Genomic DNA, 26,114 nt, shown 5'->3' on the forward strand with positions numbered 1-26,114 from the left:
CATCCAGTTGCAATTCCCTTTGTTCCTGGGGTTGCCCTTTTCCTGGGGTTGCTTAGGATATACTTCCCAGAAAACAGTCAGCTTCCTTTAGTAAGCATTTGTCCTGGCTCTTGTCTTCCTCTCTGTGTAAGTCTCTGGGTTGTCAGCATTGTTCTCATGCATCTATGCGCTAACTGTAGTGTGAATTAGTTTGCAATGAAACTGAATTCAGGGAAGACTCAGATTGGCTTGTTTGCATTTGTATTCTGTTTTGGATAACTTTCAGTAGCGAACCATTACAGGCAAGAAAAGCTTTGTTCTCTAGAAAAGATGTAAAAGAAACCAGACAGATTTTGACACAGTGAACGGCTCGAACAACATTAGTGGAATGTACTGCATTGCTCTACCAGATATATTTCAGATTCTTCACATTATTAGACATTTTAAAGAGGCTTCAATGCAGAAAAAGCATGCCCTTGATTCTTGCCACAATCTTATATCCATAAAATGTATTATTCATATTCTAAACTGAAACGATATCTACTAGATGACAATCATTAAAAATGTGAAGGAAGGATTCTTATCTGTTCATCCTATTTTTGTGACATTCTAACACAAACCCATTTTCCTATTTCATGTTTCCAGCACTGACATTTCTAAGTTCCCTATCCATTCTTTACAATTATTTCCAATCATGTTCTCTTTTCCATCCACCATTAATCCCTTTAACGTCTCCATACATTTTCTTCTGTTACTCTACAATTTCTTGCCAATAAATTCCTAATTTTCCAGCCTATCCAGGATAAAGCCTGAAAGTAAAGCTGATGAAAAATAAATTGATATACCTAATTTGTGTTTGTATGCAGCATTCATTTATACAACAGATGCAAATAGCACCTTTTATTTCTAAAAAGAAATTAGCAAAAAAAAAAAAAAGAATTTAACGGGATTCAAATAATTTCAGGAAGTATGCTATTGCAATAAGCTTGTGTCAGAACTTTCAGGCTAGATATGGATGCTGGTTTGAGCAGTCCAGCCTTCAAACATTGGGAAATATCTTGTATTCATCTAGGCCGCTGTGATATCTCCTGAGGCATTAATCAATGACCCTCTGAGACGGTAAAGAGATCATGAACTGTGTAATAAAGGCCATGGTCTCCATTCCATCTTTCATCATGATTCATGAATCCAATTCCTATGATTTACTAAATTGTCACGGTAGCCACTAAAAAAAATCTCTCTTTCAGACCCAACATAGGTGCAAGTTGGCTCCCAATATGTGAAGAGTAAGCAACTGTTCCCTTTCCAAATAGTTTGAACATAGAAAGTAATATTGTGTGTACGCTGTGTGTACGTGTGTGACATTTATAGTCTAAAACATATGGAGGTCACAAGGTGCTCGTTTGTGCTTTTGGCTGAGCAAATGTGGGAATTCATATCATTTAGGATGGTGCTCCTTTATATTGTAACTTGTGGAAATTGTCTGAAACTTAAATATGTAACTGTAGATTTATATGGGGGAATATTAAATGAAAATGGCTTATTCATAGACACACAGTTTGATTTTTTTTTACACCAAATGCATTGCTATTGTACCGATTCTTTCCTTTCCAAAAGCAGACATGGGCATAATTTTACTTTAATTGTTATAATAATTCTGTGCAGTAAAGATGTGGAAAGAGAATGAGAAGCCTATGATTAGCTAGTGACAATCATGGTTCAGTGATACATTTGAGTGCATGACTGATAATTTGCCTCTCACTCAACCCCATGCTACCTGCTCAACAAATGAGACCCTTCTATATTTTTAAGAGTTCCTGCAGATCAGGAAAAATGGAAATGAATTTGAGTCAGTCAATTTCAGAATGCATCAAGACAAGTGTTTCCAATTTTGCACATCTATGTGATTGTGAATGTTTATTGAATCCTGCATTTCCATATTGTTATTTTACATATTTACTTTTATTTATAAAAGGAATTTACAACCTTGGAAAAGAGACAAGGGAAACAACGTAGAAGGAAACAGAAGAATTACACCAGCTACAATAGGTAGTTAATGACTATACTGGTGTGAATTTGTTTTTGTTTTTTTCATTTAGACAAGTGGGAAAACCCATTAGACTGACCAAATATGATAGAGCTGGATGCATTTGTAATGGAAAACACAACATGTTCTTTTATCCTCTGAAATAAAAGCTTCCTTAAAACAAGATCATTAGGAATGACTATGAAATTATTTCCATCTGTCTTTTCTCCATATTTCCAAATTGCCTTATTTTGTTTACAGCAGGACACCAAAACCTGCAGAATATGTCAGCCCTCCAGTTTTATTTCAGCTGTGCACCTGCCCAATTTGCAGCAGTTTTAATTTAATTCTAGTCCTTTGGATTCAATGAAATTCAGTGCACAATGGAACCTTAGTATGTCTAAAGTTGTGATCTCAGGCTTGTGCTCAGAATGTACTCAGAAGCTTGGGGTTTTCCTCATACAGGCTATGTTTCATCAAAGTTCACTTACCTTATCCTCAGGAAAAGCAGAGGGAAAGTACAAAGATAAGAACAAAAAGGAAGTAAATAAGAGAGCACATGTTCACTTGAATTATGGTAGCTATTATGTGAGACCAATATATAGATGTAGGGGATGCAAGCAGGTGCTGCAAACCAGACCATCGTTTTGGTACTAGGACCATCCCACCCATTTCAAGCTCCATGCGGACACAATCAAAGTGGAACCAATCTGAAAAGATTCACAGCGTTTCCGTTATTTATATCATTTATATCAACAGGGAGATTCTTTGCCGAAAGATTTAAAAGGAAAACAAGCAAATGTTAGGAGAAATTCAAAGACTATGCACCGTTTGTTTAATATGAATTATTAATAAAAATAAATAAACGACAGCATGGTTCTGATTCTTCATAATTTCCGCGGAAGTACAAGCCCACGAACCTTTCTACTTTCCTTCGAATCTTGCACGCTCCCCGCCCACTTCCCAAACGATACATCCTACAAGAAAGGCTTTCCCTATCTGGGGAGCCTGTCCGTAAAGCAGGCCGAATATTTTGCGTGCAGAGGAAGTTTTTACAAAAAATTGCCGCCCGGCAAATTGCAACGTGGAATCTTTGGGAATGTCAGGTTTCTAAAGCTCGGTCGTCGCAGAAAAGTCAGCCGCGGGCGGAGGGGGCCCGTCGCCCATCGCCCTTCTCGCAGCTGTATTCGCGCTGTGTCCGAGGACTGACGCTCTTTCAGGAAAGCCTTGGCGTAATCTGCTAGCCGCTTCTTTGTGTTGCTTCTCTCTCTCTCTCTCTCTCTCTTTTTGCCGGCGAAACAGAACTTTTTAAACTTTCAAGCCTTTTTGCTACAGTATTTGTCTCTACTCTTCGGGACAAATCCAAGTCGTGGGGGAAACTGCGCCTTCCATAGAGAAGAAAATTGCGGGATGAAGACAGCCTCACGCCGGGTGCTCTTTTTCTTTTTTCCAGTTCGCAAAACGCCGAAGATGCGATCCTGTCAACCATCTAGAGAAATTTTCTTCCGCCTGGTTATAGATAGGATCGGGTTCTGCCTAGCGTTAGGGACAGGAACGGGCAAAGGAAGCGGATTGTTGTAACAGAGTTGATTTGCCCCCCGTCCCGCCCCCTCTGGATTTGGAACTCCGACGGAACAAATCAAATCTGCAAGGAAACGTGTTAAGCGAGAAGTAGAGCGCGCTCAAGGCACCAAATCGTTTTCGTCCCTTGGCCTGCTCCGAAAAGGTGCATTGTTGCGCTTACTGGCAGCGGCTCCCTTTGCATCGCTCCATGGTAACCTGCGGGCAGCAGCTGCGCGCCCCAACGAATGCACGCGCCCGGTTCCAGTGACAGGTGTTTCCCGGGTATTTTGATGGCGCGAGGGAGGGGGGGAGGAGGAGGAAGAGAAGGACTGAGCCCAGAACGCTGGGCAGGGAGGCGGGCAGAGGGCGTGGCCTCTCCAGTTAAGTGGCAAAGAGGGGGCGGGGTTGGACTGACTTGGTCCAACCTATCGTCTCCTCCTCCTCCTCCTCCCCTTTTTGTGTTGGGGGGCGGGGGGGGGCAGCTTGGTTTGTTAATCGGCGAAGCCGCCGGAGCTCCGGGAGTCAATGGAAGTGGGTTTCCTACCTCGGCAGCTGCTGCGAGCGAGCGAAAGAAGCGGAAGGCAAGGGGGAGACGGGAACGTCAACTAACGCCCCCGCACGGATCCCTCAGTTTCCCCCCCGCTCCCCACCTTCGCTTGAAAGACCGGGGGGAACACGGAGAGCGAAGGTAGAGATAAAAGCCAGCCGGCTCCGAAGGGAAACTGCGGGCACCGCCGACGGATTTTGATCGGGGAAGTAACTTTTGGGCGTCCTTGGATTGCGGCTCGGGAGAAACTTCCTCGGCGCCCCCTTCAGAGCTCGGGGCCGCGCGCCGGAACCAGACCTGCCTGTTCACACCTCGGGAGGAAAGCGGGCGAACTGCTGGCTGGCGTTGTCCCAGCGCAGGAGAGCCAAGTCGCGGAGGCCATGCGAGCGTCGCGACCCCGGAGCTGAGGAGGAGACGTCCTCGTCTTTTCGGGGCTTCTCCTGCGCCGCCGCTGCAACAGTCGAACTACTGACACAGAGAGAGATTTTACAATAAACAAGCATGAAGCCGGTGCGAAGACTGCTTTCCTGGGTGAGCCTCCTTGCCATCACCGGGACCTTCTGTCTCAGCGCTTCTCAGTCAGGTGCGATCCTGTTCCCTCTATTTCCTTCGTTCCTTCGTTCCTTCCTTCCTTCCCTGGAAAGGGGGGCGGGAGGCTGCGGTTTCCCAATATTCCTCACCTCAAGCAGCGGCTTCCTTATTCTGCGAGAAAAAGATCCTCGGACGAGATGGAAAATGGGGAGAGAGGCAGCTGACTGGCTTAATTGACCACATATTTCCGGCATAACCTGGCCGCCTTTGGGCCGTTTGGTGCGTGGCGCGCTCAGAAGTTGTTGGCTTTGCTGAAGGAGAGAAGGAAGGAAAAGTCCCGGGAGCTCTTGTTCTTTTGTAAGGCTCCGCTGGCGCCAGGCTGGAGATGCGCATTTCGCAGCGGAGGCGGCCTCCTCTGGCCTCCCGTCTTTTCGGCACCTGTAGCCGGGACCCAAACCAGGCGTGGGACGGCCGCCGAGCTGTTGCTTGGTTTTGGCTGTCCTGAGCGGGAAGGACCCAGGTGGCAGGATAGCTAGATTGTGGTGACAGGTGTGGGAAAGTGACGAGATGCATTAGGGCACGATCCCAACTTCACTGCATGCGGGAGCATCTGCCTAAATCTTCTCCCAACAGAACAGCAGTAATTGCAGGTGCTTAACTTTTAAGGATCGTGCCCGACGTCTTCCGCTTTAACTTGACAAGCGGAGTCCTACAGATCCCGCCGTTGAATACAAATGTGGGATTTTCTCGCGCGGTTCTGTCTCTCCCCCCCTCCCCCCACCCCCCGCTTGTCTCTGTACACAGGAGAGTCTTTCTCCTTCTGTGCTGAATGGGCGACGGCGGCGAGAAAGATCAAGTGTGGCTCGTTCTCCTCTCTTGATTCTGAATAAATCCGCCGGCTCCCCTTCAGAGTGGCTAGTACTCGCTGGCTACTTCTCTCGTAGACTCAAGGGCCAGCTGGGAAGGTTGGGTGGCCAAGCGTGTCCTGAGCGCATGATGCAAGGGCGAGCGCTTAGATTGTGGTTTCGTGAGAATCCCGGGTGGCCGAAGGTTTGCAATTCTCTTGCTAGGACTAGTCTGAGTAGCGTGTTCGGGACATTTTCTTCCCAGTCTGATCTGAATCAGGCTTTCCTCGAAATAATGGGTCCAGCGGATTTCACTGCTAACTCCTTCCCCTTAAGGCACTTTTAACCGATTGCCTCCCACAGGAATCCAGGGCTCCAGATGCCATGAGTACATGTAACGCCCTCAGGAAGAGCGTTTTCTCCATTCCTGTTCTTGTGGTCAAAGACGCTCTTCTCAGTTGTGTGTCACCCGCCTTCTTTCCCAACTTGTTGGGCTATTACTTTGGGGTGCTATTCTGTCCGTCTTGGCTTTGTCTTTGCCACTTTTAATTGTCTTCTCCCTGTTTTCAGTGCCAGAAGGATGGCTGGCTCCCCTGCCCCTATAACAGTGGAGGCAATAGTGAATGGGCATTTCAGGGGTAGCTTATATATGTTATGCATTTCGGTCAAAGCGATCTAGAATTCACTTAAACTTTCTGAGGTCAGCAGGGCTTGTGTTGTTTAAATAATTTTGAGCAAATATTTATTGACATTTTTGCTCATGGCACTGTCATAAATTTTGGTGATCAGTTGGTTTATATTTTAGACAGATGGCACTGGGATTAAACACTAAAATATATAGGCATTTCTGCTAACAAAAGTTTTTTTATGTGTGTGATAATGAGAATGTGTAAGGAGTGAGAGGAGGAGGAGATATGTAACTATGAAGACGTGCATTGTACACATAGGCTGCATCAAATTCTTATTGTACTAAATGAAACAAACAAAAACAAATTGTTGGAGTGTGTGTATTTGTGCTATGAGCAGAACAAATGAAAACCAACATCACTTACATATTTCATAAGTTCTCTGAAATTAGAAGTCCTCTTACATTTTCCTTTCCTTTCCTTTCAGTTGCTCTTTTACAAAAGACTTTCACAGTGGATTGAGCGCTTCATAACCAGAACCCACATAACAACTGCTGCCTATTTCAGTTGGGCTGTTAGTGAAGGACTAATCTTGTGACAGATCTCTGCAAAGAGTTTCTCTCTCTCTCTCTTTCTCCCCCACCCTTCAGCCAGTGGCAGTTCAGAAGAGTTTGTTTTGGTCCAAATGAAAAATTAAGTGTGGATAAGTAAACTGAGCTGCCAGAGGGCGACAAGATGTTGAGTGAATTGCTTTTAGATGGTACAAATTAAGGAAATGAGGGAAGACAATCTGCTTCTTGCATTATTAGACACAGTTTACAGTTGGTGGGGAAGGGAGAGTTGCATATTTTTGAAATGTTAATTTCTGAAGAAATGGGGGAATGCACCTTATTTACTACTCTATGCCAATTGTATAGAAGAACAATCTGGTTTTTGTTCTGGTACAGTAGGAGAAACAATTAAGGAAACAATTGTTGTTCTGTGTATAGTCCTCCAAAGAAAACAGAAAATATTTATCTGTATAATTGTTTCTTTTCTTTATTTTTGATTTATGTGTGGACAATCCAGACTCTTTAAAATTTTATTCAAAAGGAATTTTGAGATATTGTGTAATTGTCAATTTGGTTCAGAAAGCAGTTGCATGGATTACTTAAATATGAGTAGTTGTTCACATTTTTGCTCCAGGAAATTTGAGAAACAAATAACTGAAAAAAGAAAATGTGTTCTATTGGGCCAGAAATAACTGGTGTCAGAATCTTGCTTACTGCAAAATCAGGTTTCGTGAATCCAGTGAAAAATGTAATATAGTGTTATCTTTTGGGGGATTAAATATAATTTCATCTGATTTAATGGAAATGTATAGCCAAATCCTACATCATATTTTTTCATAAATCCCTTTGGTCTGATTAAATTACCACGTACAAAATATACCTCTTTCAAACGGTGTAGTTGGATGTCGGTTAGATTTGACTGAGCATTCAAATCCATGCATATTGCATTGCACTGTTTAATTTGGATCTCTATTGAGCATTCAAGCAGGCCACTTTGTCGCTTTCATTTTTAAGGTGTCACCAAACATTGTTGAGGAAACTGATAAAACTGGGAATCTGAATATGAGCCAGATAATGATGTTGGAGCTGAGAACAAAAAAACAGACCGAGTAAAACTCTGTTTACATGTAAAACACTATGCTGACAACAAAGTGACAAGTTGATCCAACCCCACATTTAAAACATTTTCCATGCTATATTTAATGTTTTGTAGTTCTCAAGATCTTGGATTGTATTGGTCCATTGCATAGAAAAAAATGTGACTACTGCAATCTGTTATATTTCCCGAATGATCAAATAAGATTTTAAACCTGATTTAGTTAAAGATAAATATGTGAATTCGAATATATTCTCATAGACAATAAGTTTGACAAATATGAGCTTTTAAAAATTGCTTATTGTATACCATGGCTCATCATTCTATATGTATCAGATCAAGGCTCCTGATATATATATAGAGAAAAATGGAATATTCTATCTTAAAATAATTGTTTTAGGGAATTTCTTCCAGGCTTATACTATTTTCCTCTTTAAAATGATATTGGCTGTTTGCTTTCTGTTTCATGAATTGTATTTTGGTCCCTTGTCTATTTTTAAACTGTTGTTTTCTTTGTATTGCCTTCTGTTATGGTTTTCTATTGGTAGTTCCAGGATATTAATAATTCTACTTATTTTTACGCAAGCCTTTCTTCTCTGGTGGCCATAGCTGAAATATCATTTCTTATTCTGTCTGGGCTTTTCTTCCTTTGTTCTCTCCTTGCCAGCTAGCCTCCCTTCCCGTTCTCCTTATTGACTCTATATTTCTTTGCTGTTCTATTACTTTTTTCCTCAGCCTTTCCCTGCCACATCTCCCCATTATTACTTTGTTACTTACCATTGTTTTTACTGTGTGGCTAGAGTTAATCACCTCTATCCATAGCTTATTGAAGCAGAGCACTTGCGCTTAAATAGTGCAGTCCTGTTTATTTAGAAGTCATGTGTATGTAATAATTTCAGAATAAAGGTGTAATGTTACTGTGCTAGACATTTACAATTTGAAAAGATTATAAGGAATATTTTGAAAAAACAAAACAAAACAAAACAAATAGTGGTGACTCACTAAGGTCTACTGATGTCTGACAGCCTTAGGTTTCATAGCACCAGTCCCACCGACCACATCATTTCAGATCTAAGCCTTTCAGTTTAACTTGACTGTGGATTACTTCCTGAGCCACTTTCTATTCAGCCCTGTCTGATAGAGCTGGCTGAATGGACAATCACTATTCTGCCACCCAGATTTATTCCTGAAAGAAAATAACATGGCATTGATCCAAGGTCAGCTGCTCTTTTAAAACACTGACTCCCAAGGCTGAATTGGTCCTTAAAGGAATGCTTATGCATCCCCCGGGTACCATCTCTTACAATCTCTCTTCAGTGGAAAAGGAAGAAAGCAGCTCTCTCTAATGGAAGAGTAAAACAAGAATTGTTTTAATTGTTAACATCTACTGGTCCATTGTTTACTTATTATCTCATGATGGATGTATTCCCTGAAGAGTTCAGTGTATTATGCTGCAGTCTACAACACGCTTTGCTCTGTGGGCTTCTTATGCATCTTCATATATTTCAGTGAGAGTTTAGTAAAGTGCTCCCTAGTGGGTAGTTGAGAGCCTCCAGCTCAATCCACCACAAGGACTGAGATTGCATATATGCGTCTCTTAACTTGTTTAAGAGAAATCAGTATAGAGGCCAGTTATAGTGTAATGGGGCCAGTATCTGTTGAGTTAGATATTTGTTTCAGATCCAAAATCCAAGGAGCTCTGAATTAAAAACCAGTAAGTCTCTCTTGTTAGTAAGGATAATCACAATTATTAGCCACTTATGTACAGTAGCTTGATGAGTAGAATCTGGCATGAATGAATAAATGAATTCAATAACAAATTTCTATTTGTTCACCATGAACTGAAAATGATATGACTATGTTAAAGGGACCTTTACATTTGACCCATTGCCCACTCAGGTTCTTCCTGTGAAACTATCACACTTTTCCATGGACATTGGGGCAGGGGAAAATTTTGACTTTCTTACACATTACTGTAACTAAGAATCAAGCTTTACTGATGTGCCATATTCTGCATAGTTCATAGACTCCATAGGTATCAATAATAATGTCTAGTAATATATAAGTATTATTATACTTTGTGTATGGTTCACTGGGAAGTTTCACTGCATAATAACCATTGAAATTAATACAAGTTTTGTCTACTATCTATCCTGAAAATGCCCAATCCTGTCTGAACTTGGAAGCTAAGAAGGGCCAGGCCTAGTTAGTACTTGGATGGGAGAAATCAACAGAAGTTTTTTTAAGTGTGTGTGTGTGTGTGTGTGTGTGTGTGTGTATGATGTGGCCTTCCCCTCTTCCAATTAACTGATTAGTTTGCTGTGGCTTGATCAATCATCTGGCAGTTACATTTTATTCTTCCTAGTTTCTGCAAAGGAGATTGAGAAGCTATTATTTCCCTTGCCATAATATCCATCTCACTTGTTTGCCTTCTACCTCTTCAATTTTGACAGGCTTGAGAGGTTGTATACGCACCCATTTATTCCTGTCCTAACCCTCCCTTGTGGCCATGCAAAAGCATATAAAGTCAAAAATCTTGAGAAACCTGAGTACTTAGCGATGCAGATTACTTTTGATCACATTTGGGACCAGAATTTTGGTTGCTAAGTGATGCAGTCATAAAGCAGGACATCACCCAACTGCATTGCTTAGCAACCTCAATCTCAGCACTCTAACTGACGTTGTTAAGTAAATGGTGGCTAGTTAAACACAATCAAGCCATTCCAGACTTGGTCCTACCGAGTCCTGAGCTTCAATAAGATAAGTGAATGCCTCCAAGTCCCTCCCCCCATCTCCCCCCCCCATCTCTGCCCTTTGGCCACCCTCTCCCTTTACTCTCTCTTTACAGGGTGGCAAGCAGTTCCAGAACTGTGTGGATCTGGAGCTTCTTGCCATGACCCCAGAAGCTGTAGCTTCCCCAATCCAGACCCAGATCCCTTGCCATCCTGCATTCCGAGATACCTGCTGCCCTACACTCCACACCCGCCTTTCCGTTTTCTTGGTTCCGTCGTAGACAAGGTGTGCCTGGCCTAGCTGCTGAGCCAGCTGGGGTTGGCTTTGCACTGTGAATAAATGGGGAAAATGGCTGCATTTGGCATTTTCACTCATTTTTGATAGTGCAAAGCCAGCCCCATTCCTGCCCAAAGGGCACTTCTTTGCAAAAAGTTCCTAGGCAGGGATGGGGCTGGATTTGCACTGTTCAAAGCGGGGAGGGGAGGAAAGGCTGCTTTCAGCCCCTTTCTTCCTTTTGCAGAGCAAAGCTAAGCCAACTAGGCTTAACAGCCAAGCAGGGCATGCATCATGGATAAAAAGCTAGGTCATAGCCTAGGATAAGAAGATAGCAAAAGTGAGCTCTGGGGCAGTTGAATGAGGTCAGCAGGGGCCAAAAGAGGATAGATGTGGAGGAGATTGTGGTGGTGGTGGGAGAATTGCAGTGCCTCTGCATCTTAAATGAGGGTAGGCTGCCAAGTACCTGCATTTTGATCACATGACTGTGTGGGGAACTGCAATGGCTGTAATTTCAAGCATGGGTCCTTTGTTCAGCGCCCTTGTCACTTTGAATAGTTGCTGAACAAATAGTTGAAAGTTGAGGATACCTGTACCCCATTTTGCTGAGGCCTCTGTATGGATTTATCTTGATTACAGATGGGATGATTAAACCTCCAACAACATAGTTAGGTTGCCAGTTGACCAGAAAACGGTAGTTCGGACTCAGACTTATTTCAGGTTAATTTTAAATTCCTTTGGATTAATTGTCAAGGTTAGCTCACTTTTGTAGTTTACATGACACTTACTCCCTTTCTGTGACTCATTTAAATATGTCAGGCAAAAAGGCCTGTGAATATTGGACAGGATTGTTAAATTAATTTGAAAAAAAAAATGTCCAGGATTGTTCATATACTATATCTCTAACTGCAGTTTGATGAAGGTTTTCAGATAGCAGTGTAAATTCCCTTTGCACATCAAGCAGTTCCTAACATCAATGCAATGGTGGCCACTTGAAAAGTTGGCAGTACTAAATAAATCTCCCAAAGGCATGGGGAGCATGCAGCCTTTGTTTAGTTTTGAAGAAAGCATTTCAAGAATGACTGGCCTGTATGAGAAAACTCTGAACTGTCTTTGTATGTATCAAGGACATTTAATTGCATTATTCTGCCCCTAAAGCTCAGCAAGAAAAGAAACTCATGTATATGTAAGAATGGTTCAGAAATTTTTCTCATCTGAATTTATTCTCAAATTGTTAAATTCTAAACCATCTGGAGTTGTTTTCCACAATGGAACAAATGGATTAGTAATAGTTTATTCTTTTATTTATTACCAAATTTGAGCATAGCGATGCATCCATACAATTTTCCACAGTTCTCAATTCCTTTGTGCCTTACTCTTAGTTTATATTACCCAACCATGTGATGTAGTCATGCATAAAATTTTGATTTGTTTTATGCATGATTGCATCAAGATTTCTTTGGTGCAGTGTGATTGCAGGAAGCATTGTGAAGCAATTTTAATTTGAAAGCACATGTGGTTTCTTTTTATCTGATGTTTTATAGCAAGATAAAATGGTAAATAATAGCACATCCATGCATTGATACAACCTTGAAAAAAAATAAAGAATTTTAATGAAAGCTCAGTAATGATTTCCCTATAGTATTTTATCAATTCACCCATCCATGCACATCTTGCATACAGAAGGAAAATCTCTACATGAATTTAAGACTATGACAAATTGTACATGTCCCTATTCTACACTTCATGAAAAAATACTACTTATTTGCCTCATAACTTTAAGTAGAAATCCTGTTCTTCTAGTTAAGTTAGAATATAGTAAGATGAAATAAAAGCCTGGCAATAAAATTGGGGAAAATTTTAGTGTGTAATAAGTTGTACATTTTAATTGAAAATCATCATTATATACAAAACCTGCTCAATTCTTGCCTGGAAGTAATTTAGCATGATACCTTTTCTTTAAATGAAAGATTAATCTATTTCATGAAAATTGCCCAATATTTTTACCACTTAATGCAATTTTTAGATGTTATAGTAAACAGAAGTTCCTATTTCTTTCACAAAAACACAAACCTTCCCCCCCACCACCAGAGTGGACATTTGTCTAATTATTAAAAAGCTTAACTATGATAAGGGCAGGAGCCCCTCTATTTTTTAAAAAATGTGAAAAAAAGACATTGTCACTAAAATCTGACAGTGAAATATTGAGAATTAGTAGCATGGTTTCCCACTATTTTATGACATTTTAATATTAATTTAACCTTATAAAGATAACCTTTTAATTTGCTTCCCAGGAACCTGGAGGGCAGGGAACCGAAAAATTCAGTTGCATCACATTTGTATTTTGTTCGGGCTGTTTACGTGGGATGCCTTCACTCATTGCAACTCTGATAATGCATGGAAAAAAGTGTGAGAGAAAGAACTGATTTCTTAGCCAGTCTTCCTCTAAAATATTTTAAGTGGTTTCATAGCATGAAATGAAACACTTTTGCAAGTAATAAATAATTCCATCATTACTTACCTATTTCTATTCTATGTAAGTAATGCAGCTACGTAAGTATAGCATATTTTGATGGCATTTGGTCAATTCTTGCTTATGCCACATTTGTTTCATATAGTAGTGAAAGACCCCTCTTCATCTTTTTCTTAGTCCTTGTTTCAGCTGCTCTATACTTTTATTTGTAAGTGGAACTATTTCTTACTGGGAAATGGCCTTCATGGTGAAGGCCATTTTGATACAAGTTGAATTTGGTCTTGGTTGTCACTTTGCTTGGTTGTATCTGCCCTTTTTCTTAAGTTCACTTTTTAAAAAAGCAGTTTTCTGAAAAGCAGGATTGGCAAAACAAATAAATAAAAATTTACTGTATACACTGCTTTGGCTGAGCCTTATTATTTTAAATAGAGCTACTGTAGAGCTGTTATATAATTAAAGCAAAATCAAATCTCTTCAAGTTCAAAGTATCCATTCTTTGTCAAACTGAACATAATTAAAACATGCACATTCTCTTTTTATACATAACAATGGGTGCATTTAATCTGATATGTTATTAGCCTGCTTCTTTTTAAAACTTATCCGGCTTCTTATGTTTCAGACTGAGAAACATTTTTGGGTCAGGCTAATGTTTCTTACTTGGTACAGTTTAAAACTGGATTTCATGTGCCTCTGTATTAATTTCATAAAGAGCTTCAGGTCAAAATTCTCAAAGAGCAATATTCAAAAGATGATTGTATTCTGAATTCTCCTTTATAAAATATAAACACTAATTTTTGAATTGTTAGTGAGCAATTGCATTCTGTCAGGGATAGATCAAAGATAGACGTTGTTGATACCAAGCATTGGCATTTATTTTTAAGTTCTAAAAAAAGTAAAACTGGTTGATTTTGAGGTGTTATATTAAATGGGATAGTGGTTTATTGGCCAAGTTATGTTATTTTATGTCAATTAAGCTTTCTTGTTATATCATTCATTGAGTAAATAAGCGATTGAATTGTTAAGAATTTTAGTATATAATACTTAAGTCTCTGAACACAGTACTCTGTCATTGGACTTTATACAGCATAGCTTGGCATCAGAACAGATAGTTTAGAATTCAAAGTTTAGGTCTTCAGAGAAAAATGATAGAGATAATGAAACAATGGTTTGAATCTTTTTTTTTTCTTCACTTTTTTGACTCACGTTTTGCACAAAATTTTGTAGGTCAAAATTTTGATAAGACAAAAACAAAGGATGCCATTTTGTTCGCCATCAGAGATTGATTTCTTTTCCAAAGTATAAATTGGCTGTGCAACTAAAAGGGTTGTATGCTGGGGTTCCAACCTGTTCAGGTATTCGTTATTTAAGGACCACTTATTCAGTGACCATTGAAAGTTACAATGGCACTCAATGAGTGGTACTTTTGATCGGTCCTCAAATTTCCAGCCATCCTAGTAATCAAGGGGATAGATTGATTTCAAACTGGCACTTGGCAACCAGCTTGCACTTAGAACAGTTGCAGATGTCACAGTCCTCAAATTGTCATTTGCAACCATCTCTGCTGGCTTCCCACAAGCAAAGTCAATGGGGAAGTCAGCAGGGAATGTTGCAAATCATTCCCAATAAATCACTTGCAAACTCTCTGTGTGATAGTGGCCACCCTCAGTCCTACTGCATTTGTGCGAAACCTTGCCAGCTATTTCTCTGCCTGGCAATAGTCATTCCCAGCCCTGCGGAGCTCATCCAGTAACTTGTCAGCTAACCAGCCACCCCCTGTGCCTGGGTGGGGCAACCAGGAAGATGTTCTTCTAAAATCAGGCTACACATATTTACTCTATTAATAAGGGCTTCTGCCTTGGGAAGTGGGGTGGACTAGAAGACCTCCAAGGTCCCTTCTAGCCCTATGATATTATGAATTTTATTCAATATAGGTGTTAGTAATATGAGGAGAGCACACTTATTCCATATTCAGCTTTTCAGTTACAGACTCAACTCATAATCTATTTTAAAAGACCTATTTATTTCGATACATATATAAGGTGAAGGCCACATTTAACTTTTGGGTTCAATAAAATTGTTAACCTGAATTAATTAAATACAATTAATGTTATTTATTGTATTTTTTTTAATTTTCCCATTTTGTTGCATTTAATATTACAAATTCTGGCAATTTTTCATTTTTACAGACCATATCTAGTATTTGGGTGCATAGCACATAGCCTTGCTGGAGCTCCAAATTGTAGATTTCTGCTTTAAGCCTCCTTTTGCATTCTGTCCCAGACAGGACTGAAACCTGCTGAGATAAGGTGAAAAGTAAAAAGTTACAATTCCAGAGAAAGGACCATTGTGCCTCTCCTCACTGAGATAGCAACTAATTTGATAATCAGTGTGAATGCAGAAGAACTTTTAAGTTTATGAAATTATTAACAGAAGTTTCTTTTATTGGTTACCATAGAAGCTCGCTGATCCTTGATCATTTTTTGTGTTTAGAAGAGATTTTTTAAAATATTTCTATACATTTCCTTCTTTATGGGTGCTGTTGAATATATTACCTAAACTCTGTGTAAGAATTGATTTGTTATGATTGAAAACACATGTTTATTTCATCCTGCTTGTGTGCAGTGAAAAGGAAAAATAATGTCTTAAACTGATTTAGAATAGATTTGAGATAAACAAGAAATAAATACAACTTATCAGTTGTCAAAAAGATTGCTAATTTGATAACCAGGAATTTTCTTTAGAAGAAGAGGGGACTTTCTTTAAAAAAATAGTTCTGTAAATGATTTCTTTTGATTTGTACTTTGAGTTTCTGGAAACCATGTTTGTTCCTTAATAGGTTTTGAAGATGGCCTTGTTTATGGATTGGAAAATACAGGTTCATGGTCACATATAGCTGTGGAAACTCACTGGGTGACTTTGAACCAGTTACTACTTTTGCTTCAGAGATGCTATTTTAGACAAGAAATTAGAAGAGGAATGCTATGCATACTTCACTGAACTCCTGAAAGAAAGGTGGGGTGAATATGTAATAATAACAGCAACTTTTTGTAGTATTCTGAGACAGAAATTAAATAGAATACATTGAAATCACAGACCTACTGTCTATATTTTTTCATTTAGTGTCTCAAGGCTTGGCTCCTCTTCCCCACCCCCCCCCAAGAAAATTGCTGTTATTTTGTTCTTTAAATCTCGGCAATGTTTAATGTTCCTCCTGTAACACAGTCTTTTTGATAAACTCAAGACAGCTTAACAAAACTATGTAATTTATGTTTATTTTTAAAAAAACTAAACATAAATATAAGCAGGAGTCTCTCCAAAAATAAAAAATAAATTACTTTTTTTAAAAATCCAAACAAAAAATAACACCATCTTTTCATGCATGGTTCTTAACCAGGCTAGCTGAAAACAGCCACAGTAAGAAAACCTTATAGCGATTTCAGATATAAACCTTTCATCTAATAGCAGATACATTTTATGCAAAAACAGATGCATATGTTTAACTTGGAGATTTTGATCAGAATGCTGAATTCAACTTTTAAGCCCAATACTGTACAGTAATGCTATTTATTTAAACATACTATAAGTAATATGTTATTTAAACAAGCTATAAGTAATACTGTACACAAATTATATAAATATATCATAGGTTGCAGGAAACATTTTGTCAGGAGAACATTTTCTGGCTATCTCACTCACAAACATTATTTCTTGCATATCCAAAATGTATAAATACAGTTTGCTATCTAGTAACTGAAGACAACTTCACTGCACTCTGATGAAGAGTTAATTGTTTAGTTTGTTACTTATGAACAAGTGTTGATCCAGCCTACTTATATTTGTTTTATTCAGACAGAAATGTCATTACTTGTTAACTTAGATGACTGACTTGTAAAGAGTGTTGTAACTGGCAGTAAGAATTCAAGAGGTTGAGCATTTTAATATGAAGGACATAATTGAGAGAATATTTAAAATAAATATTTGAGTGTTGAACATAAATACATTATTAAATGGTCAACAATTACCCAGTGTTTGTAACAAACAGCAGGAACAACTTAGTTTATAAAGATTAATTAGTTGGTGAAGCTCAAGGGAGAGATAACATTTAAATCCTGTGTTGAAATGGTTGGATTGTGACCCTTGAAAGCCATGTGCTCTAATCCTCTGAATGCTTACTAAAAAGTAAATCTCCTTGAAATTTGCTCTCATGTAGCTGCATTCAGGCTTGCAGACCAAATCTGGCAGGTAGTCATAATGTCATCTAGAGCTGGAATTTGAAGCCAACAGCAGTGGGGACATTTGTAATAGAGACAGATTTAGCATTGGGTAACAGAAATGCAAACTCTTATCGTTTGGAGGTCCTCAAACAATTGCAGATTAGGTTGATGTAAAGGTAATCTACAATAATAAAGATTAACAATCTATTTTATGTAAAATCAGATGATAGAGAGTTTAGGAAGCTTGTTTGGCTGTTGACAACAGTGAATTGTTTCAAGATAACTTTCTGCTTTTTCTGTTATGTTTTAGGAATAAAAAAATGTAGCAAGTGTATATAATTTTCCTTTTCCCAACTAGGCATAAATCATGACTGTCTTATGGCAAAATCTCCAGATAATATTTAGTCTTTGAAATTCTCAGTATGGCCTTGTTATGCTATTTTATAATATCCTACCAATATTATTGTTCCATCCCCAGCAAAAATGGAAGCATTGAGTCATGGAGTGCTTGTAGTGTAATTTTTAACAAGACATACACAATGAATTATGAACACTTCTTAGCCTATTTTCAGAACAGACAGAAGAATTCAACCTGCAGTTTCTTTTGGCAGTTAAAGATTCCGAAGTTTGCCTTTGTTCTGTAGAATTTATATGTGTGATACTAAACTAAGCTATGTACAAGTACAGAGCTTTTTATAAAGTATTTTTACCGCAAATTCACAATGAACTTTGTGTTACATATTGATGCTTTTAAAAAATGAAATCTAGATAAGTGATCTGTAGTACATTTTGACTTGTATCACACTGAGAGCCAGTAAAAAAATCTTTAGATTCAAGATTGTACACAATTCTTTCATTTATCTTAGTAATAAGATGGCAATACCTTTCCTTAACAAAAGCAAATAAAAAAAAAATTCTGCATCCTTCCTGACTTTACAACTTTAATTATATCTACTGTAGAATACCAGTCCTTCACCTCACAATACAAAAATAAGTAAAAAGTCATTTTGGTGCCTGATAAACTTTTCAGCATATATGAACAACATTTCTACTTTGTCTGGAATATTGGTTCTTATCGATGGGATATAATTGCCTTGATTCTAATGTGTTTCATGATTCCGATTCTACCTGTGCAATTGACATTTTCAGGGTTTGTCATTATTTGAAGGACTATGCCAGTGCAGTGGTGGTTAACCCTTTTGGCACCGAGTGCTGGAACAGGAGTGGGTGTGCGTCAAAAAGGTTCTGAGCGCTGAAACATATGCGCGCTCCGGAAACTGGAAGAGCAATGGGTGATGGGCGATGCCCAGAGAGATGGATATAGTGTATATATATCACAATAACTTTTTTTCTAGGAAATGAGAAGGGGAGGAGGAGAGGGGAGACTATAAACTATCAAACTCTATTGTTAGTTCAGTTATTTATTTTTAAAATGTCTTGAAGGATTTATTTTGCATGTAAGTAACTCTGAGGAACACTCGGTAGTACAAATATCAAAAAGCTTTAGTTCCATGTGTTGTTGGACTAAATTCTCATAATTTATTATCCTTAGCCAGTATGGTTGATGCTGATTGGAACTGTAATCTAACAACATCTAGAAGAATATCACTTCTTGGATGGTGGGATGGGCAGCATATACATTTATTAAATAAATAAATAAATATTTTGCCACAAAAGCATGTAACTCCATATAATAAATTGTTGCAGCTTGGAGAATTGAACTGGGCATTCTGTGAGTTCTGCTGAACCTGCAAAAGCTCTCAGTCAGGCTATTACTTGGACCCAATTTAATGTTATAGTAAGAATTAAAGGGAAGTTGGATGAAACCTGCTTAGAGCTACTTTTACCAGCTTTGTGGATTCCTCTCAAAGCTGGTATATCCTTCATGTGGGTAGAAGCTTTCATTCACTAAATCTTCAGTCTTTTAGTTTTGCCTTTGAATGGGCGAGACAATAAGAGCTTCTTTGGTTAAATAAAAATGTACCTTCCATGCAAGCCAGAATGCAACTCAGAAGGAATTTGGAACATATTTGATGTATACTCTGTATTAGTCTAGAAAACATTTAGATTTATATCCTGCTGGTTTAGATTTGTATCTTTCTCCATGATTTTCTCCAGTATGCACATAGCATTCCCTCCTTCAGTTTTCCCCTGCCACAACACCTATGTAAAGTAGGTTGGTCTGAGACATAATACGTGATCCACAGTCACAGAGTGGGCTTCCATGACTACAGACTAGAATTGGGATTTCCTTAATTCAGTGTCTTAACCACCATACCTCATACAGTAGTTCTATCTGCCTGCATACATCTGTCAAACTGATTTGATCATTTGAACCAGAATCATAAAGCTGGAAAGGAACCTTTAGGCCACTGACTGATTCACTTGCCTGAAAACATCCCAATCAAATGGCTGTGAAGTTGCGATGTGAGTATAATGTAACTTAAATCCACTGTTCCATGCTCTGTACTCTGGAATGTAAAACTACTTTCCACTTTTATGCCACATCCTTTTAAGTACAGTTAACCATTTGTTTAGTGACCATTTGAAGTTACAGTGGTGCTGGAAAAAAGTGTCTTATGATAGTTTTTCATACTTATGACCATTGAAGCACACAACCCCCATGGTCATGTGATCAAAATTTGGATGCTTGGAAACTGGAATGTATTTATGATGGTTGCAGTGTCCCAGGGTAATGTGATCATGTGCCTCTGACAAGCAAAGTCAATGGGGAAGCCAGATTCACTTAGCAACCATGTTACTAACTTAACAATTACAGTGATTCACTTAACAATTGTGACAAGAAAGGTTTTAAAATGGGGCAAAACTCATTTAAGCCATGGTGGCACAGTAGTCAGAATGCTGTATTGCAGGTAAACCCTGCCCACAGCCAGGAGTTCAGTGCTGGCCAGCTCAAGGTTGACTCTCTGGTCAGTAAAATGAGGACCCAGATTGTTGGATCCAATATAAATGTAATACAATACTGTTAACCGCTTAGATAAGGCTGTATGAAGCGGTATGTAAGTGTAAGTGCTATTGCTGTTAACAAGTGTCTTGCTTAGCAATGGAAATTTTGGGATCAGTTGTGATTGTAAGAAAAGGACTACCCGTATTTGATGAATGTACCACTTTTTCTCCATTGGTTGTCTTTTTTCAAAAGCTTAACAGGCCAGACCAGCTCCTTCAATCTTTCTTCACAGGTCTTAATTTTTATTTTTCTGATCATCCTTGTTGCTCTTCTCTGAATCTTTTCCAATTTGCTTGAATTATCAGTGTGCTCCCAGAACTGGACATAATATGTGAGATGGATTTTGGCCAAAGCAAAATAAAATGGATAGTTAATTTCCATGATTTGAAAATTACTTATATTGATGGAACCAAGTGTGGTTTGTTATACAGCACTGTCACATTCCTGGCTCATATTCAATTTCCTACTTTTCCAAGATCTTTTTCAGAAGTGCCAGGCATTTCCATTGGTTTCTGTGTAAGGGATTATTGAGGACTTAAGGGTATGTTTAGTATTTTTTTCCATCAGTGCAGATTTTCCCTCTTGATTTTCAAAATGTTAATTACTAGTAAATGACAAATATCATCAAGTTTTTGACATTTACTATAACTTACTAACTTTTAAAAAATATCTCAAGAAGGTCCTAAATGGCTGATCTAATAATGGTCTCATTTGCAACAGATGAATGTATATTTAAAAATTAATTATCCAAGTAATAAAAGAAAATGGTTTAAAATGCCAAACAAAGTTACACTTTGAACTGTGTGTGAATTTGCAGATATAAAATGGATGGTAAGTCAGTAGGTAAGAGTATTCTTCCTTGATCGTTCCAATGATGCATTGTTGCTATATAGGCAAAGAAATTAAGCTGTTTTTTTTCTGAATGGAAAAAGTGGAACATAACCCAGGTGATATTCCTTTATGTAGATAAGGATTGCCAGCCTTTAGATTAGATGCCATTGACTATTTTTACCCTTAGCCTTGTTATTGATCCATTCCTTGTAAAGCCCCTTTCTTATTATTCTTTCAAACCCAACAGAACATTGGATATAAATTAGAAAGGGACTTGGATCCATGTCCGTATGTTTGTCTGGCTGCAGGAGAACATGAAACACAGAACAGAACAGAACAGGACAGGACTACATTGTGAGTTTCAGGAGAAACCAACAGAAGAAATATGGAATTTGAAACTGAATTGGATCAGACCAGGAGCTGCAGAGAAAAAAAAAAATCTGAAAATTTTATCCCAGTGCATCACTATAGAAGAGGCAACAACTTGGAATATTAGTGACCTTTCCTTTTCCTTTCCTTTCCTTTCCTTTCCTTTCCTTTCCTTTCCTTTCCTTTCCCCCTTCCCCTTTCCATTGATTTAGAACAGAGAATATGCACACACCCTGTGCTTCCTACTGCACACAATCCTGCAAGCATATGGTCACTGGGGATAAAGAGTTTGGGGAGGAATTCCAGAAGTCATGTTCTGCATGCTTAATCTACTTTGTTTAAAAATTGAAATATAGGTACTGTTTGTAAGATTTAAAAAACTAACAAACCTTAAAGAGTAGCCAGTTGCTTGTTTGGTCAGGCTTTTAAATAGTTGTAAGAGCTTCTTGCTTCCATATACATTCAGCAGATGGCTATCTCCATTGATTTTTGACGCTGAGCCTTTAACTGTAAATCTTGGTGATTAATGACTTATGTACCTCCTGGGCATATTCAAGCATTAATATGTTAAACTCAAGGGAGTTTAAACAAACAAATAAACAAACACTGTCCACAAGTAGCTTCATTATTTTTCTAGTTGCTCTATACTTGCTTGGCACCTCCAACCACTTACTCTCCTCTCTGTCCTGCAGTAGTAGTTATATAGTTGCTTCCTGGAATCTAGAATCATAAAATGGAGTGGTTGGAAGAGTTTGTGGAAATAATTTCATCCACCATTCTACATGGTGAAGGGCCCCACTAGTATAGCATTCCCAACAAATGGACATCCAGCTTCTGTTTTTAGCAAAGCAATCTACTCCATTCTTAAACAGCTTTTATTGCTAGGGATTTTTCCCAACCAAAATCTGGACATTACAATCTACTTCCTTGTAACCTTGTTTTTTTGTTCAGTCTTCTGGAACAATTCTACCTGTCATAGATCTGTCAACTCCTTGGTGCATAGAAGCAGATATCACTACTGATACAGTGGATATTGTGGCTACTAAATTCTGGCCACATTTTTCAAAGACCTTCTTTCAAATGTTACAGTGTTTGGTGTCATTTGTAAATCCCAATCTGAATCAAAACCAAAGGCAGGTTTTTTGAAAATAATTATTTAGCCTTTTGCCATTTAATTCATTTTTTAAGTACTTAAACTTATACTTTTTCTCTTGTTGAAAAATGAAGATAGATTCACCAGATGGCTTTTCAAGTTTATCATTTTAAAGTTAAGTAGGCAATTTCCAAAAAAGATTAGAAGCAAGGTTAGTGTTATTTAAAACACTCTGCCACAGTTGTAAGCTTGATGATTGATCCCCTTGTCTCCTGGCATTCAAACCAACAAGGAGCAGCCATCCAGAACAATATGTGGCTGATATTCTCCTTGTTCTTATATATTCACCAGTTCTTCAACCTTTGTCATGGCATTGTCTTCACTCTTGATGGAAATGTGTTTGGCTCACCATGCTCCACCAGAAGTCTAGGATGCCCTTTGGTATGCTTCCTCAACTTTTCTCTAGTTAGATCCAGAAATATACTGAAGGGGGGAGATTCTTTGAGAGCTGTATGCAACGAAATGCAACAAAATTTCATTTTAATGTATGCCAATTAATGTACAATAAAGTTATTCTAAGTTCAAGTCTGACCAAATATAATAGTTCAGCTGTCTGGAACCATCTAATTGAGGCATAATGCATCTTAGACTGGATCAATTTATTTCTCTTTTCTTTCTTAGCCTATGAGCTATGAGGACCATGCTCTTTTATAGTGGAAAGAAATGAAGCGACACATACAGGTCTAAATACAACTATTTATGAACATGTTGTTAAAACTACTCACAAAACTAACAGCTCATATTCAGAAATATATGAACTGCAATAGACCAAAATATATTACTAACACAGAGGTCCCAATAAAATATTTTATTATATCTTTAGTGCCCACTTTTTTTTGAATCTCATATAAATCCAAATATTTTTTTAAATGTGTCAGATATAAAGGCTGTAACAGAACTCTTATTTTGGATTAGAGATTTGGTAATGAATGTATATCAGGTTAGTAATATTTTCTTATTGATAATATTATTTTCCATTAACTGTTATCTTTTCTAATGCACTAAGTGTGGTAACAACATATTGCCATTAATTCTGAAACACAAATTGTTGGTTTGTTGATGGTATGTTATTAATAAAATATGGAAGATGTTGTTGCACATCCTGCATGGAATGACAGTATAATATATGTGATTGCTTAACTTCTTGACATATGCATTTATTTCATAACTTTTGCCTGAATTAGCATATTGTGAGCAAGAGGAATTGATACTGTACAAACAAACAGAATGATAGATGTAGATTTATTTTGTTTAGCAAATTGAGAATATTTTTAATATCTTTTGTTTCAAGCTGCTAGAAGTGGATTCAGTTGTGGATGGCAGGGAGTATGCACATGAAATACCCATGGGAGAAATTTTGGCAACTTTCTGCAATCTGAAATAGTTAATGAGAACTAACAGCAATAACTGTGTTAGCATACTGCACACAGGTTTTTAGGCACATGTAATAATAAAATCACCATGCTTTTTGAGACCTGTAAGTTCTTAGAAGGAAGCAGCCCTCTAGATAGTTGATTCATATTTATTTTAAAATTCTCTGTAAGCTGCACAATGTCGATAGAGGAATGACATTCTGTGATGGAAGTCTCATAAACATCCCTGGCCAGGATTGATAACACTTATTATTGGTCTTTACAAATGAACTATTTTTCTGCTTGACCTTTCAGCTCTCTGAAGTTTTGTTGGAATGAAACCTAGCTTTAGTTAAAACATCAAGGCATTTTTAACCATTTTTCTAAACACCTTAAACATTTTTCAGCCTATTTTCTGAAACACATTCAGTTTGGATTGGCTGTGGGTAAGTGGGGTAGAAATGTTCATATAATCCTAAATCAAATGAATTGGTTTGTTATGTTAACTGTGCAAGAGTTAGTTTTAATCCCAAACAGAACTAGTCTTGCTTGGGAGTTAAAGTAGCAAGCCAATTGACCACCTCCCAATGGTCTTTTCCAAACCCCTAATAGCAATTAATATCCCTCATGACATCTGCAGCGGAGTATTCTCTTGTTGTCAGTCAACCCTGGGGAACCCTTTTGATTACTAGTATCCAGGGGTGCGATTCTACAGGTTCGCACCTATTCACTAGAACCGGTTGTTAAAAAATTCTAAGCAGTTCGAAGAAACAGTTGTTAGAAGAAATTACTGGCCTAATCCTGTAAGGAAGGCAGGAAGGAAACATTCTGGTGTTGCTTATAGAAACTGCCTCTCCGTTAACCCTTATTACATACTTGGCAGACTAGACTTCCTCTCTCAGGAACGTCTCTGGAGTTTTTTTCCCCTCCTTTGCTGGTACTTTGCTTGTATGGAGCGACCATTCAAAGTTACAATGGCACTGAAAAAAGTGACTTATGACCATTTTTCACACTTAGGACTGTTGCAGCATCCCCACAGTCATGAGAGGCCAGGCGAGGAGATGCGCGCCTCAATGTGAGTGATATTGAGTTGGCCACACCCAGCCAATAACATGACCACCAAGCCATACCCACTAACTAAGCCATGCCCACAGAACCAGTTGTTAAAAAAAATGAATCCCACCCCTGCTAGTATATCAGGAGATGGAGTGATGAAGAAGCACCTGCAATGCCAGTTGAGAAGGGTAAAGAGTGAATTGGATCAAGTATGGTATGAGCTCATATAAGATCCTACACTATGGCAATAAGAATGACAAAACAGTTACTTATCTACTCTTACTGGGTCAATATGTTGACATCCAATGCTCTTGTTCAGTGCTCAACATTCATCACTGTGGAACATTGAATAGGAAGTCATCAACAGGTACTGTTATCGGGCTGTGCCAATTATTGCAACATTTTGCTGATAAACTTGCTCAGATTTGCTAGTATCTTGACTTTCAAAGCAAAATCTGATTTGATTAGAGACATTGCTACCTTCTCCTCTCAAGGAGATAAACTGATTGCTTTTGCTTGGCTCATCATAGCTAGCTGCCAGTATGTTCTTGGTGCTCTGACAGAATCTGGCCTCTCAGTATCTAAATTGGGTCTCACCTGCTCGGATGATCAATAGATGGCAAATACACTGTCTTTCACTGGTCATCTGGATTTTTGCAGTTTATATATATTACCCTAACTGCAGCTGTGATATAATACAGCTGAAAAGATTATTGATGAATCCTAAAGTGACTCTCACCTACTCACCCCAGATAAACTTCTACATGTTTGTAAATGTCTCAAGTAAACTTCTGGACTTCTCCTATGGGAATGGAAGTGGGAGACACCCTTAGTTTTACCCTGCTTATATTCTCAAATATGTTAAGAGGGACATCTGCCATTGTAGAAACAAGGATGGGCAAAGTCCATTAACAACAAGACCCAAACA

General features: G+C 38.4%; 1 protein-coding gene across 4 annotated transcripts in view; it reads left to right on the top strand.

The window, feature by feature from the left end:
• Positions 1–3,973: 3,973 nt before the first annotated feature.
• The window catches only part of ERBB4 (erb-b2 receptor tyrosine kinase 4), a 918,585-nt gene continuing 896,444 nt past the window's right edge, over positions 3,974–26,114 (top strand). For all 4 annotated transcript variants that reach the window (XM_087919620.1, XM_087919622.1, XM_087919619.1 and 1 more), the window contains exon 1: positions 3,974–4,698. In XM_087919620.1, coding sequence (XP_087775746.1) covers positions 4,617–4,698 — 82 coding nt within the window. In that variant the 5' untranslated portion in view covers positions 3,974–4,616. The remainder of the gene's footprint in view (positions 4,699–26,114) is intronic.

The sequence above is a fragment of the Pseudonaja textilis genome, chromosome 1 (assembly GCF_049901715.1).
Source record: "Pseudonaja textilis isolate UNSWEBS1 chromosome 1, rPseTex1.2, whole genome shotgun sequence".
Lineage (NCBI taxonomy): Eukaryota > Metazoa > Chordata > Lepidosauria > Squamata > Elapidae > Pseudonaja > Pseudonaja textilis.